General features: G+C 40.8%; 1 protein-coding gene across 9 annotated transcripts in view; it reads right to left on the bottom strand.

The window, feature by feature from the left end:
* The window catches only part of NETO1 (neuropilin and tolloid like 1), a 659,228-nt gene that overhangs the window by 34,592 nt on the left and 610,452 nt on the right, over positions 1-14,184 (bottom strand). For all 9 annotated transcript variants that reach the window (XM_072952155.1, XM_072952157.1, XM_072952156.1 and 6 more), the window contains 3 exons: positions 9,345-9,386; positions 9,099-9,226; positions 2,621-2,849 (listed from right to left, as the gene is read on the bottom strand). In XM_072952155.1, coding sequence (XP_072808256.1) covers positions 2,621-2,849; positions 9,099-9,226; positions 9,345-9,386 — 399 coding nt within the window. The remainder of the gene's footprint in view (positions 1-2,620; positions 2,850-9,098; positions 9,227-9,344; positions 9,387-14,184) is intronic.

Raw genomic sequence — 14,184 nt, 5'->3', positions numbered from 1 at the left:
TGAGTAGGAGAATTGATTAAGTCCACTTCCTGTTGTTTTAAAATCTTTCATCTCTTACCCGGAACACCTTGATTTCAAAACAAAAAGACTAAGTCTACAACCCATGTACTTCATCACCTGGTGACTTTGATCTCAGCCTGTCGTAGCAGAATTCTGCACAGTTTTAGTCAACACAGAAAAAACAAGTGATCCTAAGACTACACAGGCAACATGCCACAGAGGGCAAATTTGTTTCAGTCAAAGTGTCCTGTAAGTGCATGAGATACTTGTGGAAATGACTATTGAGTCCTCAGCTTTCCAGTGAAGGTAATCATCCATCCTCCATGTAGGCACATAAAAGGAGGGTGCCTTCGTCCTGTGCAGGAAAAATACCCTGTTTCTCCTGGGTTAATGATTGAGAAGTCCACCCACTTAAATGGCTTCCAGAAGTCACTGAATTATAACATGAAAACTCTGTCTTTTAGCTCAAATAGAAATATCTCTAATGATATATACACAGTATGATATAAGTCATCATTTCTTACGTAAGCAGAATTTTAAAGACTCACAGATCTTATCTTCAAATGGAAAGGGACCTTAGACGTTGGTTAGTCCTCCTTTTCCCCGCCCAGCACAAACACTTCCTCTACGCCAGTCACGCCAGATGGGAATTGGGTTTCAGACCGAACCATCCCTCTTTCCAGAGTCTATAACCTCTGTGAGAATCTGTTCAGTTTTGAAATATCATGGTTCCTATGAGCTAGGCATTTTTTCCCCCTGAACTACAAACGGTTTCCTAGAATTAATTTAACAAACATTAATCTTACCTCTCAGACGTTAATCCATATCACCCTCCTAGGTCTAAGGTAGTCATCACATTTCGAACAAAAGAAATCTCTAGATAAACAGTCCTCCTTTGGCCTTTCCCATGATCCTGGATGCGTCTGCGTCCCGGCCAGCCCCTTCTAACTGGTCACGCAGCGCCTGACCGCTGACGCGCAGAAGAGGACCGGGTCTGCGGCTTGAGTTTCGACCAGTGCTGCTTCCCGTGAGAGCATCTTTGAGCTGCTGATCTCACTTTCTTTAATATAAGCTAATACTGCGCAAGGTATTTTTTTGCCAATTAAAAAAAATTATTGGTGCATATCGAGTTTGAATGAACTAAAACCTTCGGAAATCCTAGAAGTCAGGGTTCCTTTATATTATTTATTTAATACTTGAAATGTAAGAATACATATTTTATATATTTTAATTTATCCTGACTACATTTTATGGTATCACTTTGATAAAAAATTGTGTATTTTTTATTATTTTAAAAACTTAATTATATAATCTAACATATTACCTAGCCCTTCCATATTTGTTAAATTAGACAGATATTTCCAATCTACGATTATGTAAGGCTGATGGAAATATTGAATAAGGCACACATTGACTCTCACCAAAGGCAGAGTCTATTGGATATGGTAGAGCAATCATCGGTGAAAACACCAAATGTGCTATCTTATCGCCTGGATTTCTTCAAATTCTAAGCAAGAAAATGAGAAGAAGTTTTTTTGACCAGATATTTTGCTGAAATAAAAATGCACTACCTGTAACATTTTAATCAAGTGCTGACACAAAGACAGAGATGGCAAGGCGCTGTTTAAATCTGCAGTAATTCCAGGACAGATTTCACTTCCTCTGTGATGGTGTCAATATTTAGAAAGACGGGGTGACAGTACTTCTGGTGCCCTAGATTCTCCAACCGGGTAATTAGAGAGGAATTTAAAGCCAAAATTATTTCTTTTTGATATAAAATAATCATCTAATACATGTAACATTTTTGAACTGAAAAAAAAAATACTGGCCTCTGTACCTATCATTGAGAAATCCTTGATCCTTCAAAAATATTTTGCTTTTTCTATTTTTTTTTTAATGTATAGCTTCAAATGACAAGGTACTGATTCCTTAAAGCTGAATTTCTTAGGGTTTTTTTCCCTTGTATAAATGTATTAGGCATGAGTTGTTCAGGGTTTCTAAAGAACATTCCAAATATACATCTATTAACATGACTCATCATTTGTTGGAACATGGTTTTCTAAAATTGCTGTGTTTTGCCCAGCACTCTGAGTATCACCCATTGTGCCATTTAAAACATTTTTCAAAACTTTTTGTATTTACTCTCTTCCCAAGCAATTCTCCCTCTTTGCATACTTTAATTGGAACTCGGTAGTCACAGACCTATTTCAAATCAACGGAGCTGCAAGAGAAGCTTACTGAAGGAACCTACCAAAGATTTTTATGCAGGTTTTTAAGATTTAAACTCAAACTTCATTGGAAGCTGATGCATCAGCTCTGTGCGCTTCCTAAGAGCCAAACCAGAGACAGACAAAATCCATCATTACCCAGTTGAGTAGTAGTGTGAACTGTCTTAAGCAAGGCTCTGATGCATATACTGAAATAAGTAATCAAAATGTAATATGTAGCTCTCCCGTCGCTGGATCAAAGTGAAGGAAAGGGGATCTCAGCTATTTGAACAGCTTATTAAGGCTCACCCTGCTGTGCTCACACTGCATGAGGAAAACACCATTCACGGTTTATGAGGTTTGCGCCACATGACATATTTGAAGGACAGACAGTCAAGTGCAGAGATTCTTACGTTCTTGAAAGGACGTGAAGAGCATCTGAAATCGGCTGTTGCGACTGCCCTCGTCGGCCCACATGCGGATGACCCCCAGGCCGGTGCGGAGCATCACGTCGTTAGCCACGGTGCTGCAGAACTTCGCCTTCAGGTCCTCCACCGCGCTGCTCCCGTCGTACACGGCCACAAAGTTCCTTTTGCATTCGTTTGAATTCTGCATCTCGTAGTCCAAGAATCGTAAGTAGATCTGTGAAACAGCAGCAAAGATACAGTCATCCCCCAGAACGGAAATAGGAAAGTGGTTCAGGAAGCCCGCGAACGTCCTTTCTCTGTCTCAGCCTCACAAGACAGTCTTGATTGCAATCAATCTTAGTATTTTCCGCCTGTGGAGTGCAGAAAACTAAATAAGTATGGCTAAGATCCACTTGCGTTGAATATTTTTTCAAACGTTATTATCCTTGCTTTACGTAAATGCACCACTTCCCATAGCTGAGTACTTTCACCCAAATGTTCTTGATTTCTTCTCATAACTTATCCAGAACCAGTTGTTAGTTCCTGCACACACTGTTTGATTTTAATCAGCACAAATATGTTTTCAATATCCCTGATACATTCCCGTTACCGTCCAATGCCTTCCATGTACTTCCAAAAATGCATGGAAATAAGTAATCTGTTTTAGTATCAAACAAAACCAGAAAGGGTATCAAAAGGTAGTCTCTGCTTTTACTTTGCTTAAATTGTTTCACGTAACTACACTGCTTCATTTTCGAGGTAGAAGTACATCAAAACAGTGTAACTCATCTACGGTCATTCTCACCATAAGAGTCAAGCCATGTAGCTAAGTCCATATAAACAAGAATTAATACTTAACGACTAAAAAGAACTGTACAACCTACTTGATAGATGATTGTCAAATACTCGCAACAGCTCTATAAAGTGGCACATTTTATTGTCGTATTCAGGAAATGCACGCTCAGATGGTGTGAGCTGGAAATTAGACACAAGCTCGCTCGAACTCACTAGCCCATAGTCTCTGCACAATATCACCTCGCCAGACATTATTTGACTCTGTCCGAATGTGCATTAAAAATCACTAGCAATTACTTCGACCAATGATAAATCTAAATGGAAGTCATCTGTCTATTCACCCATCAATAGATTTTTATATATTCACTTCAGAGGCCTTCAGTCATTTTTCTAAACTCTTTTATAGCTATAAAAAAGAAAGAAAATACCCCGGTGGGTACTAGTTTTGCTGGGTACAGAGTCGTTACCGCAAAGGCCACGTGCCCGGACGGCGACCGGGTCTTCTCGCACTAGCTGCAGTTTACATCATGTAAAAGCCCTCCCTGCGTTATGGTGTAAACGGCAGCTCGGCAGCTTGAAGCCTGTGCCCCGTTGTCGCCAGAGGGGAGAGCGCCGCATAGCAATGTTTTCACTTAGGGCGGGAAACTACAGAAAGCTCTCTAGTCTTCCTGCTGAAGGAAAGAGAAGATGATAAACAGGATCATATACAATCCGGTGAAGCAGTCAGATTACAATCTCCTCTCCGTGAATCATTCGGAGGCATCCTGCTTCCTAATCAATCGCAAAGAGCTCGAGCTGACAAAATGATTTACTGACGTGGACGTGGGGAGCTTCAGAACATGCAAACAGTTTCTAGTAGCCGTCTTCCACCTCACACCAACACGGACAGCAGAATCCCTTTCGTGTACTTAACGCCAGTCAGTCTAGCTAACAATGTACTAAGAGAATACAGTTAATACCGACCATTCAGCTGGTCCTCCCCTCCCCTTGTGACACAAAGAGATCCAGAAAACACACAGTGTTTGGGGCAATTATTTAAGACTTGCCAGAACAGGTTTCTCCGTGGTAAATACAAATTAAAAACACCACAGTCTGAAAAAGGCTGCCCAAGGTTTCAACACTACTCGACACTTTGCTAGATAAAGCCCACATTCTCAAACCTGTTTCATTTGTGGCTGGACTTGCCAGGCCTTATAATTCGGGGTAGGATTTCCCATGAATTTGGAGGCAGCAGCGCACACTTGAGTTGGAGGAGAAAACCAGAACATCACACTCTTTCCTGAAAAGTTGGGAAAACACACCCCCCAACACAGAGAACCCGGATCCAACAGCATTCAAATGGCTTTCTGCTGTGCACAGACAAGTATCAAAATATCTAAAGTCCATCTCAGTCATCTTCCAAAATCCGATGCTACAAAACTGAGACTTTATTTAAAAACAAAGCTGAACCATAACATTTTCACTGGTCGTTAATCTAGTCAGGCAAAATTTCCATTTTTGCTTATTCAGGTTTAATTTTCATCTTTGGAGATAGCAAAGGCAGACTTCATCTTCAGAATCCAGAAACGTACCATATTGCAGCCAATTTTAGTTGCTACCTTTTGCCTATCGCGTTAATTTTCTCCTTGCTTCCTTAACAAATTACCACAAACTGCGCAGCTTTAAACGGTACCCATATGTCATCTCCGAGTTCTGTAGGTTAGAAGTGCTGGCGGACTGGACTGTGTTCTCTGCTAAGGGCACGTGAGGCGGAAACTCTGCGCTTGCAGTTCTGGGACCAGGGTTCCTGTGTTTTGATGACCTTCTACCATGGATCACTTTCAGCCCCTAGGAAATGTTCCCAGTTGCCTGTCTCTCTGACTTCCCCTTTCGTCCACAGACAGAGAAGACTCTGCTTTTGAAGGGCTCGTGTGGTTAGATTAGGCTTGCCTCGATAAATTCTCTTTTAATTAACTTAGAGTCAGCTGACTGGTAACCTTAATTCGTCAGCAAAATCCCTTTCGCCAGGCAGTGTAACACAACCAGGTGTGTGATATTTTGTTGTAGTCACAGTCCCAGGGATTAGGCTGGAAATCTTGCACAGCACCTTTAAGATGCTGCCCATGTCAATTAAGTTCATTACATAATTAACTTTAACACAACTTCACTATAAAATATTGACTTATTATACTTGTCAAGTTTTTCTGTTTAATTTTATTCAAAACATTTTTGAATGAAGTGATATTTTAAAAATTAAAATTTTAAATGATGAGTAATTAATAAAAGTTAAGAGTTTTATTCTCCCAAGATCTTAATCATTAAATTAATTAGCCTCATTTGTATAATGTTAGAAGCCTTTGACTTATCTCTTTCCCAGTCTTAACAAATTTGACAATTTCTCCAAGTACTGTGTTTCTGTGGCATCACACTGGACTGAGAGTCAGCCCTGTTACTAACTAATCATGTGTTCGGGCAGTTACTCATGGTCAATTCATCAGGTTTGCTCTTGAAAGGAGTTTAATATTATCTATGCCAAAAAAATTACTTGACTTTTTAATTATTGTACAAAATCCCTGCCCAACTTTACTTGGATTCCTCCCACAGATTTTTATCTGATCTTTGGGCATCTCTATTATTAAAATAAAAAACAAAAACCTTTATATTGACGTTCCAGATTCAAGCATTCAAATAAATTGCCGTACTTAAAACCATGCAGAGGAAGCCTTGCCCTCTTATTCCTGTCATATGACAGTTCTTCAAATATTTGAAGATCGTCACCTTGCCTGTTTTTTAGATTATACATCAGTTTCTTTCGTCCACGAGTTTTAACTGAATGACAGAGATTTTTTTTCTTGACACTGGGTATCCAGAGAGAAATAAGCCCCAAGCTTCATGGAATCAACATTAAGTTACCATGAGCGGCTCATCCAACACTCTTCTCTGGGAGTTTTTTTCTGGACCAGATCCAGAGCGAGACACCATAATACCCTTTCACCACCCCTGCTCTGGAATCTGCATGGAAACCAAAGAGTTGCTTACAGACGCATATTTATACATCCCATTAACCCACAGACGACCTCAGTATTTTGACTCAGCTTATTCATCTGTGAAATGAACTCATCAGTCATGGATTTCCAACTTTCCTCCTGGCTCTGGCGTGCCAATCTCTAAGAAATCTGGATTAGTCACATTTTAACGAAAGGCGATCGTCTATATTACTGCTCTCAAAGGAGACGTCAGATACTGCGTTTTCTGTTGGTCAAAAGACTGAGAAGCCGTATGTCCTTGACTTCAACAGAACCTCACTCAGCTATTTAGCACTTCCACCGTGTAATGTATTTCAATCACCAGTTATCCTTCGGATGTTCACATGAGCCATTTCGAGTTTAGCTGGCGCTTTGATAGTCTGTTCTCATGAGCTGCTAGGAACTCTGTATAAATAGAAAGCCCACAGCAGCCGTCATCTCCAGTTCTTGCTTTTCTCGACAGCTATTCAAAGCCACTTGCTAGTCCCTAACCTTTAATTTCACAGAGGAAGCCTGTCACAATAGAGCCATCTTTGTCCAGCTCTGCGGGCGGCTTTCCCTTTGGGTCACAGAATGTCGCATTCTGTAACAGGCAGGTACACCGGGTGTTGTTGTTCTGGGACTGTACAAAGGACAGTCTACTTAGCAGCTGGAAGGAAACGGCGTGTGTTTACACTTCCACAGAAACCCTCTCCTTAACACTGCGGGGACAGAGATGCTAGTTATGACCATGAGGTGGGGCTCAACTGTTTCTTGTCGGGAAAAACATCTAAAAAAGTCTTTCATTCACAGAGTTTAAGGAAAATGAGCAGATCGCATCAGGGAGCACAGTACACCGCAACCTCGCCCTCGGATACTCTCTGTAGTAGGTTGGGTTTTTGGTCACCAGTAGCCTTGGATTCTTTTTTGAAAGGAGGCATCACTATGTGTTTCTTCATACTGCAATTATTTTTTTTTTAAATGTTCAGATGCAGGGACCTGCGAGTGGCAGAGCTGGAACCTGGGCCATGGTCTGAATCTGCCTAACCGCAAGTTCGGGGAAAGCGTGCCCCATTTCCAAATTATAAGCAAACCCCAGAGACATATTCATGGGTAATCAAGGGGAGGAAAACAAAAGTGTTTTTCCTGAAATAACACCTCCTGTGGAGAGGACTCTTGTTTTTCCCTCTTCCTGAATATCCAGCCATCAAGTTTTTATCTAGCTGTCCTTTCTAGGCAGAGAAAATCCATTTTGTTGAAAACGCAATCTGACCACATCCCTTCCCTGTTTCACGTTCTTCCAAGTGTCACTAACGCGCTCAGGATGAATCCAGGCCCTTCAGGGGGACCTCGGCCTGTGAAGCCCTGCAGCTTAGTGACTCACCACCCACCTCCATATTCCTGGCTTTCCTTTGGCTGCATGCGATTACTGAATACCTGACACAGCAGACTTTCTCATGGTTCCATGTCCTTAGAGGTGCCATTCACTCTACCAGGAGAGCCTTCCCACCTTGCCTGCCTGACAGCACCGTTTCTCATTAAGACCCAGCAGACACCCTGCGTCGTAGTTGATTCCACCTTTGATTTACCTCCTCCCGTGCACACAGTCTTCTCCCTCACTCGGCTACACCTTAAAAACATCTCAATGATCTTGTCTTAATCCTTGGATTTTTTTTTGATACATATGTGTCTAAGAATTAAACTGAAAATGTGAGGACGCTTAATTTTTCATTTCTTCAGCATAGTGCTTGAGACTTTATAAAGTCGTTAAGTCAATTAATTAAATAACAAACTGTTTCAACCTCAATAAACAGTCAACCCCAAATCTCATAAATCAGTAAGGCTTGGTTGTAACTATGCTCTGTAACTGAAGAACAACACTAAAGGGAGAAAAAGCAAATAACCACCATCTACACCTGTGGCAACTACTGGCTCAAAACCACCCTTCCCCAGTATCTCTTAAGATACGACCAAAATAGGAGGAACGCGGTTATTCTAAAGAAACGTTTGCCAAATAGTGTTCCGAGCCTAAATCTCGCCCATCATTTATTTTGTTTACTGCATCTAATGTTTCCCACTTTTAAAATCTATTGTCAACATTTAAGGATCAAAACAATCAACATAAAATCTAGATTTGGGGCATATATAAAAAAAATATAAGGGAGGACTGGGTAATGCTGGACCGACATTTTCCAATGACAACCATCAAAAGGAGTGTAATCGGCCGTTAAGTACCTGCTGTCCTTTTTGCCTGGTACTGATCACCACCGGCCCTCTGCCCTATGGCAAGTTTATTTTATATGCCAGAGATAATGGTTCTGTGAGCCCTGTGCAGTTTCTTCCATAGATACGATTTTAGGGTAAAAAGCAAGCAGACTGCAGATAATGACACTCGGGACATAAGTTAACCACACTTAGAACCAAAGCTTATATATGACATTTCAATCCTTTTTCAGAGGCAGATCCATCCCGGAGTCCCTTGTCCGGGTTATTCAACGTCCCTGCAGCACCCTCTCCGTATTATTCACGACCCTGGGAGTTACGGCAGACAGAGGAAGGCGTGTTGCATTTCAAAACCAAGACAAAACAGCAGCTTACGATCGCACCCTGAGACGTGCTAAGCACGTCTACTTGGTTCAAAGCAATGCGCGCTAGGGACCCTTTCCCAGCCAACTGTCACGGCTGCACTTCACCTTCAGACTGACCTTGGACCGTGGAGGTGCTCGGATGTACCACTTGCAATCGACGGCCTCGCTCGCGGACGCCTTGCCTTCCTTCGTAATCTGCACAGACTCCACGATGCCTTCCGGGCCGCCCGTCTCGAACTCACACACTAAGGAACAAAACGCCAAACACACACACAGACGTGCAGCTTGAGTAATAAACCAAAGGTACACATCACAGCAGAAAGCAAAGGCCTCTGAACAGCATTGAACATCTATTTTACCAACCTGGCAATGGTTTCAAAACTCCAAGGTCCTTAAAGTCAGGATCTTAAAAATTGAGAAAAAGGACAATTAGTCTTATTCTGCCTTTATTACTTAAAGTGACGTTGAGGATGATACCATTAAATTACTCAGGGATCCACCTTAAAAAACACATCAGGGGAAATTAAATGGTTAAATAAAAAGTACATGATAATGTTAAGACTGAAATGTTCATTTGTATAATATAATATTTATTACTACAGGATTCTTATCAATTAAAAGAAGCCATTTTTTAAAAAGACCATGCAATATCATTCCTTCATCTAATAATTGAGTTGAAAACCTTATTCATTACCTTTAACTCTATAACCGAACAACAGATGTTTTTGTAAAATGTGTCCATAGATAACTCGAGGATTTGGTAAACTTCCATCTATTCTAGATACAATTATTTTGTCTGTCTTAAAAGATTCTTTAAATCGTTGAAACACAATTTCAACTGAAATATTGGAAGCACAGAGTTAAGACGTAAACCCTCAGGTCCCTCTCCCCTGGCTGACTGCACTTCTGTAACTCTCCACCCCGCGCTAGTTCCCGAGTACGCCTCAGTATTTTCCTGTGTCCACGCGATGTCCAGTCTCTCCCCAGTCTTCCTGCCAGCCTACCACAGTCCAGACAGCTGGACTCCTCTGCTCATTTATATGCCTTGGGGCAGCTTGCTTTATCACAAGCCTCGGACATGTCCTGTCTGTTACAAGCCAAAAATGATGGTCTCACTGCCGTTTCCTGGAGTTGATTTTGAGGTAGGTTTGCAGCCAGAGCAACACACAGGTGAGCCTACTGGAGGGCTCCTGAACATTTTCCTTGATGACAAATGGGGGCAAGGCACATCGTTTTCCCAGCTCATGGTGTGGTCATGTTTATATTGGAGCATTTGGGGTCATGTGCTTTGGCCAGTTTGTGATGTTGACGGTTGCTAATGTAAGAAAATGCTAACTCTTAGGATGAGCAGAGTGGAACCACGAAGAGCCATGAGTCCTTAAGGTATGACTGAGGCACTGTATTAACCCGGTCTGGAGTTGCACTTCTTTGAGCTTCTTGCTTTTTGAAACAATACACGTCCTTGTAGTCTCGGTTACTTTGAATTGATTTTCTTTTATTTATGGGTGAAGGCATCAAAGGCTATGATTTATCTTGGAGACACATGGTATCCAATTTAAAAGATGATTGTGAAATTTAATTCCTTTTTGCTACTGCGGTATTAGCGATAAATCAAAAATCATACAAAGTTAGAAATATTTTGTAAGACACTGTTCAATAACAGTCTAGGACTGAAATATGAAAGGGTGGCACTCTGTCTGGAGAGAATTAATTCTGGATATTAAGACCATATGTGTAGGGAAGTCTCTGTGTATCTAAGCCTGCTTCTTAGTTCGTCCTTGTGCATGAATACGCCAGACCGACTGTACGAGGGGACTCACCTTCATTACAGGTTCGATTTTTTTGTTGCTGCTTGTTTGTTTTTAACAGCAATGTGCACTGATCTACTGATGCTGAAAGGCTTGGATTGGCCCAGCTACAATTTAGTTACATCCTTTATTTAGACTCACTTTATTGTAGGACAATAGCAAAATAACAGTGGTATTAAATGTTGAATCAAGATCCAAATTGCTTTGCAGAACTCTTTTGAAAACAGTTCCTTTGCCTTTTTTGGAAAAGAAAGACGGGAGATATCTGTATGCAATTTCCATGGAAGAAACAGAAATGAGGACAGCATAGAGATTTTTTCCCTTCATCTAAATCAATGGATATTTGGTTATTCTTTCAAAGAATGTATATGTGCTACCTACTGTGTACAAGAAAGGAGCTGTTTCGTCCATAATTACTCAGACGGGCTGGCACCCTTAAGCAGTTGTCCTGGTATTCAAGAGACACGTCCCTCAAGCTTGCCCACCTCTGTTATCTGGACTCTTTGTTATTCATTATGTCCCTTTTACTGTTTTGCATAATGCTTAATAGCAGTCATTATTACTACTGCCTCCTTTGTGATGCGACTGTTTCAGCCTTGCTGGCTCTTCCTATGACACTTGTGAAAATGCAGTTGGTATTCTGTCCTCTAGTTTGAAGGCTAACATTTGTCATTTTTATAACTCATGCCAGACAACGTTGAGAGAGATTCCAGTTCTGAGAACTGAAAGTGTATTTTTGTCTTTGTATTAATGGTGCAGGGACTTATTGTTGAAAAAAAAATAAAACCTTCAGGAAAAAAATCATCCCTGCGGTTCCATCTGAATTAAGCACCAATAATATCACAATCACAGTAACGGGTGGCCCCCGTGAGCTGCGAACACAAACAGAGAATGAACAACACAATAATTTTTAAAAACAACCTGCGCTGAATGTGAGGGTATTGAGGCCGGTCTGTTGTTTCAGGCTGTCTGCGGCACAGACAATCACTGCGCAGAAGCGCAATGACCTGGGGCTTTGCCGTCACCTCTGGCTCTAGAACTTCCCGAATCTACTGTCCACTAAGCAACCTGGATAAGCTCTTACAAATATAAACCATCATGATACACAGCTGGCTTTCCACTGCCCTTGGGTTAAAGTCATGACTCTTTTTGATGGACTGTAATGGCCTGTGTGTTCTCACCCCAGACCACCTGGCCCAGGGCACCCCAGGCTGCTCGCCTCTGCTCTCTCCTCTCAACACACATGGATCCTTCCTATTTCCACAACATTCTAGGCTGTTTGCGCTCGCTCTTTTCTCTGTCTGCGATATCTCTCCCCACCCCCTACCCAGGCTCTGCTTCGCTGGGTCTTTCTCATTCTTCAGTTCTTGGCTGAAATATTATCTTCTAGGAAAGGCCCTCCTGGATGACACTCTCGAAGGCCGCACTGACTCTCACTTCCTTTTCTCCCTTCCTGGTTTCTTTTATCACAATTTACTCTCATTTTGCTATTAACAAATAGCAAACTTGTTTCCTGACCATCTACTCCCACTCGACCATGAGGACGTCCACGCTGCAAGGGCCTCTGTGTCTATTCCTCCTGCTTCTGTTTGTCCAGGACCAAACACTGCTTGGACATAGTAGGTGCCCAACAAGTGTTATTGAGTTTAACATATTTTTTGTGCATAAAAATACAATTACAGTCCACTAAGTTGATTTCCTCATATTCTGTAATGCCTTATACCTACACTTTTCCAGTCAAGAAGCTCTTACAGGAAACCTATCAAATTAGATGTTCTATTCAAGACCGATCTCCTGTTTACTAAACCCACATCTTTTTCTTCCTGGGCACCCAAGACAATGGCACCAAAACTCAGCTGTTAGCATTCATTGTATAAGTCATCCTCATGCATTCGTGGAGATTAAAAAAAAAAAAAGACTATTTTACTTTAAAATCTTCTTGATGAGGCATTCAAAAATTACTAAATTTTTTAAATGTAAGATTTTGCATATGTATCTTTTCTGCAAGGAGAACACAGTGAATCTGTTGATTTTTCTGCAGGATGAACACAGCCAAACTATTGGCTTTAAGGAAAACAAACTGACAATATTTGCTGCCAATGATAAAATTCAAGCTCCAAGCAAACAAAATGTATCCATCACTGTGTATTTGACAGCATCTTAATACTTGAGTAATTTTTCAGTGTGACTGTTGATTACATGAACAAGTATGATTTTTGATACTGAATAATGAAATGTGTTCACACTTGGACATCTGCATAACAGCGATCCAGTAACCGCCATCTAGTAATGGTTGATGTTAAACAATTATGCCTGGTAAAAGAGGCACTTGAAGAGCAAGATACATCAACCGATGTTAACGTAACAGATATGCAAACTTCTTGATGTAGCTTCACATTCCCCATTGCAACTAACCTTTGAGAAACTATCACTTATAGAGGCTTGATGTCGTATCCATCAGAAAAAGCCATTAAAATACTCTTTCCTTTCCCATCTACATTTCTCCATGAGGCTGAATTTTCTCCATTTACTTCAACCGTAAGAACACATTGCAAAGATGTGAGGCAGAAACATGTGTGAGAAAGTTGCTGTCTGCTAATAAGCCACACTGTAAACAGATCTAGAAACATGTGAAACAATGTAACTCCTCTAATTATTATTTTAATACTTAATTGCTATGTTAATATTAATCAACGTTTTAAAATATGCTTTTATGTTAATACATAATTGGTTTTCAATGTAAGTTTTCCATGAATTAATAAACAGCTATTTAAAATTTTATCAGTTTAAATGTCTAATATGGTAAATATTGGATGATACAGCTATGTAAGCCAAAGCACTTTGAGGTCTCCAGTATTTCTTAAGAGATGATTGGGCTTTTGAGACCACAATATTTCAGAATGCACTAAACAGCCTACCTTTTAATCATGGGTACACACTTTATCTCCCAATAAAACTCTGCGTTACAATTTAGTAACTTAGGACTGTGCAATTCATTTATTTCATATTCCAAACAATTCTCTCAGTGCCAGCCACACTGTAGTTGGACTTCCAGTAAATGATTACTTATCGGTTAGACTATGAATAAATCAAAATCAGAGACATCTTATTTTACAAGTGAACAAAAAGGGGTCCGACACCTTTAGGAAAATAACCTTGTTCTGACCTAAAACCTAAACAGTTTCATAGCTATCTCTGTAACTTTGAACAAGTCACGAAAAAGTACTGAAACATATCTTTTTCTTAGCTAAAGTCAAGACGCTGTCGGTTTAGGCTTTTATGGCTCAGGTATGCCATTGTACCACAGAACGCAACGGCCTTCCTAGAACAAGGGTATGGGAAACTGTAACTGCCTGACATGGCCCTGTGACCACACCTACAAAACCCTCTGATTA

This window comes from Vicugna pacos, chromosome 30 (assembly GCF_048564905.1).
Source record: "Vicugna pacos chromosome 30, VicPac4, whole genome shotgun sequence".
NCBI lineage: Eukaryota > Metazoa > Chordata > Mammalia > Artiodactyla > Camelidae > Vicugna > Vicugna pacos.
Note: the sequence above shows the minus strand (reverse complement) of the source record. Positions and strands in the feature narration are given on the sequence as shown.